General features: G+C 39.4%; 1 protein-coding gene across 1 annotated transcript; it reads right to left on the bottom strand.

Annotated features, from left to right (window-relative positions):
- Positions 1–378: 378 nt before the first annotated feature.
- Positions 379–4,144, bottom strand: LOC141338128 (beta-1,3-galactosyltransferase 1-like). Its single transcript, XM_073843687.1, has 2 exons — positions 4,083–4,144; positions 379–1,462 (listed from the first exon to the last, which is right to left on the bottom strand). Exons 1-2 carry the CDS (start codon positions 4,142–4,144, stop codon positions 379–381), a joined length of 1,146 nt encoding a protein of 381 aa, XP_073699788.1.
- Between the last annotated feature and the right edge of the window lie 219 nt (positions 4,145–4,363).

Raw genomic sequence — 4,363 nt, 5'->3', positions numbered from 1 at the left:
ACTTTTTATTTAAAAATGTTATAATATGAAATGTATGTTTATGTAAACAGTATATATTTATAATGGTAATTTCATATAACTAGAATTTTTTACTTGAAAGTTGTAATGTAGCCTTTAAAAGGTTGTACATAGGTGTCATTGTAGTATTGCATAACCATCAGAACGTTTCAGACATTTTTGTTCCGTTGTGCTCCTTTTGTTTTGCTTTTGTGTAAACAAACATTGCTGACTTCTATGACATTTCAGTCTCACCCATGAGCGCTGTTTCCTGATAAAAGAAGTTTTTCCGCAAGAACACGTTCTGCACAAGTGGCTAGTACATGTCATAGTCCCATTTAGACGTTAAAATGTTAATTTATTGACATCTTAAATAGAGTTTTATGTGGGCCTCTTTACGTCCTTCCAGATGTCTATTAGCTGCTGTGGAGATCCCAGGATTGTCGTAATAACCCTGAAAAAATCCTCTCGTATATATTGTCCCAGATAAGCTTTAAACTTTGAAGGGTCTGGGGGAGATGAGGGTTCAACACCCAATTGTTTCAGACAAGCGCCCACATATGCGTCCTCAATGTTAAAGGGCTTTATGACCTTGGAAGCCTCAACTAATTTTTTTGACAGGTCATTGGAAAAAACATATCCCATTCCAAGCAGGTAAGTGGGGTATTTCAGTTCAGGGTACAATTCCTCTGAGACGTACCATTTTGAGCTTTTGTCTCTAATGACAGGCCGGTCCCACATCACCATTCCTGTGATGTAGTTCTGTCTGGGTGTGTTGGGAGCCAATAGGAGGCTCATCAGGTTCTCCAGGTTTAAGTACATGTCAGAATCAACTTTCATACTATAATTCGCTTGAGGGCAACGAGTGGCCAACCAGTCCATGATCACCATCGTCTTAATGGTCAGGTTGAAGGAATCCACAAAGTTGCTCTGCACTAAATCTCTGTGTTGTCGACTCTCTTCCTCCAGCTGCTGTTGAGCTTCTGGTCCTCCAGTCAGACCCACCAAGAACAGAGTCAGCAATGTTTTTCCCTGGACTGAGCTCTCATTCCCCCATGTTCTCCGAATGGCGTTACGAGCATCAACCTGATGAGGGGCTACAGGGACCATCAAGACCAGGAACGGATTCTGCTTACATTTATCAGGTTCATCCAGAATAAAATGATAATTGCTTGGATGAGCCACATGATAATAGACAGGAATGTCTGTGGTTTGTGCAACAGTTGTACCTCTTTGTTGAATTTGTAATGAATCATTGGGCGTATGAACAGCCAAAGTGCTGTTAATAGTCGTATAATTAATCTGATTAATGACTTTATTTAACCAGGCTTGAGGGAATGTAAATGTCTTGAAATTGAAATCAGACACATAAGCGACGGAATACAATAGAAGTGCTACTGTGAGCAGCACAATAAATGTCCTTTTAATGTGGCGCATATATGGACCTCTTTCCTGAGCCAAACTGCAGAGGAAAAAAAAAGAAACAGATCAAAACATAAATCTCACAGTAAAACCACAGTTGTATTTTTTTTTTTTTTTTACCAAAGTAACTTTAACTAGTCTTTAAACATCATCTGATGATACTGATTTGTGACCCTGGACCACAAAACCAGTCTTAAGTAGCACGGGTATATTTGCAACAATAGCCAAAAATACATTGTATGGGTCAAAATGATCAATGTTTCTTTTATGCCAAAAATCATTAGGACATTAATTGAATATTGTGTTCCATGAAGATATTTATTAAACGTCCTACTGTAAATATATAAAAACTCAATTTTTGATTGGTAATATGCATTGCTATGAACTTCATTTAAACAACTTTAAAGGAAATTCTGGCTGTTCACAGAGTGCTGTATCCAAGCATGTTAACAGAAAGTTACGCGGAAAGAAAAAGTGTGGAAGAAAAAGAGGCACAACCAACCGAAAGAACCGCAGCCTTGAGAGACTTGTCAAGCAAAATCAATTCAAAAATTTGGGTGAAATTCACAAGGAATGGACTGAGGCTGGGGGTCAAGGCATCAAGAGCCACCACACACAGACGGGTCAAGGAATTTGGTTACAGTTGTTGTATAACTCTTGTTAACCACTCCTAAACCACAGACAACATCAGAGGCGTCTTATTGTCATGTATCTGGTCTGTCTTCTCATCATGAACTCTTGCACTACACATTCTGGACTGCAATCCCCATAAGCCACTGCACCAATCACTGCACACAGCTGTTCCTCGTTTTCCACTGAACTGATTGCTGCACACACCTGTTTCACATTTTCCCACATGCATTTAAGCCAAAGACACACACAGCCACCTTGCGAAGTCTTATCATTCCCTATGGTTGTTATTCTAAGCGTTTTCCATGTTTCCATGCTCCCTGGCCTTGTTGTTTCCTTAGTTTATTCCTGGTTTGTTTTGTTTGTCTTATTTGTTTTCTTTGTCACTTTGGACTGCCCTTCTGGATTTCGACCCCCCGCCTGTGTTACGGATTACTCTCTGGATTGTCTTTGAGGTTACTGTTTGCCGATATTTTGACCCTGTCTGTTTGACCACGTCTGTTAAATAAATGCTGCGAATGGATCTGAACGTCTCTGACTCCTCCTTGTGACACTTATGGGCTAAGGAGAAGAAGAACTGGACTGTTGCCCAGTGGTCCAAAGTCCTTTTTTCAGATGAGAGCAAGTTTTGCATTTCATTTGGAAACCAAGGTCCTAGAGTCTGGATGAAGGGTGGAAAAGCTCATAGCCCAAGTTGCTTGAAGTCCAGTGTTAGGTTTCCACAGTCTGTGATGATTTGGTGTGCAATGTCATCTGCTGGTGTTGGTCCAATGTGTTTTTTGAAAACCAAAGTCACTGCACCCATTTACCAAGAAATTTTAGAGCACTTCATGCTTCCTTCTGCTGACCAGCTTTTTAAAGAAGCTGATTTCATTTTCCAGCAGGATTTGGCACCTGCCCACACTGCCAAATGCACCAAAAGTTAAATGACCATGATGTTGGTGTGCTTGACTGGCCAGAAAACTCACCAGACCTGAACGTATTGTCAAGAAGAAAATAAGAAACAAGAGACCAAAAAATGCAGATGAGCTGAAGGCCACTGTCAAAGAAACCTGGGCTTCCATACCACCTCAACAGTGCCCCAGACTGATCACCTCCATGCCAGTTGCTAGTCATCAAACGTCACTGAACATCGTTTCACGAAAATAAACTGAATGAAAACGAGTCATTACTGAGCTCGTCTGAGTTTGAGGATGCAGACTTCCATTTGAGAAGCGCCAAAGACTATAGAATACCCAGGACTTGTCACTCATATAGTTTTGAATGGGGAAAAATGTTTCAAAGATGGCCGCCAAGTGACATGGCTTGCCTTAAAGGGACTTTGGAAGCACCCATTAATTTGCCTCCTGCTCGCTAATAGTTATTAGAAGTCTGATTCGTTTCCAGGAAAAGGTTCGATCGGATAGATCGTTTTAATGAACCAGTTAAAAAAAAAAAACAAACAAACAAAAAAACGATTCAGCAGTTATTTTACGGTGGAACTGGCTCATGTTGTCCACAATTTTGAGCACTTTTTGCGGTAACTAGTAGTGTAACTAATTACTAATAAGATTTCAGTAATTAAAAATCTTTTCGAAAAATGAAACCGTTTCTTACAAACTTATGTGATTTGACATAACACATAATAAAATATAATCGCATATGGGTAGCGGAGAAATTACAATCATGCTACACATGACAATAATACAACACTTCTACTTGAATGCCACTATCAATCACTATTGATTGTTGTAATAACTTCTGACTACGATCAAATGTGGATTTTGGTCAAATAATGAGACAGAAAAATGTTGTTAGTAACATTCTAGAAGAATTTTATGTGGAAGATAAACAGTTACAACTTCTGTGGGGCGTGAAGAAAACGTAATGTAACTAGTAGTGTAACTATTTACTGTTGCCAGAAAGTAATGAGTAATATACTACTTTTTTGAGTAACTAGCCCAACACTGGTTATGATTAAAAAAATTCAGAATCGAACAGCCCTATGATTCAGTGAGTCGATTCAGTGAAGGATTCGTCGGTGCGATTCAAATTGAAATAGATTCCGAATCACGGCCTGTATGACTGATAAGGGGCGAGAAAAACTCAAAAACATGAAGTGTTTCTTGAACGATTCATAAATGAAACCGGTTGATAGAAGTCATTTGTTTGCCCATTTTAGGTGAGAAATTCCCACATGACCCGCTGTTTTGCCGCCATTCTGAAGTAGGCATCTGATTAATACGTTATTAGCCTACGTTAGTAGAACAATATGCCGTCATATTCCTAAATAGCGGGAGAAAGCGTTTAATGTCGTATAGGCAAATCAAGACTT

Source organism: Garra rufa, chromosome 7 (assembly GCF_049309525.1).
Source record: "Garra rufa chromosome 7, GarRuf1.0, whole genome shotgun sequence".
NCBI classification, from domain to species: domain Eukaryota; kingdom Metazoa; phylum Chordata; class Actinopteri; order Cypriniformes; family Cyprinidae; genus Garra; species Garra rufa.
Note: the sequence above shows the minus strand (reverse complement) of the source record. Positions and strands in the feature narration are given on the sequence as shown.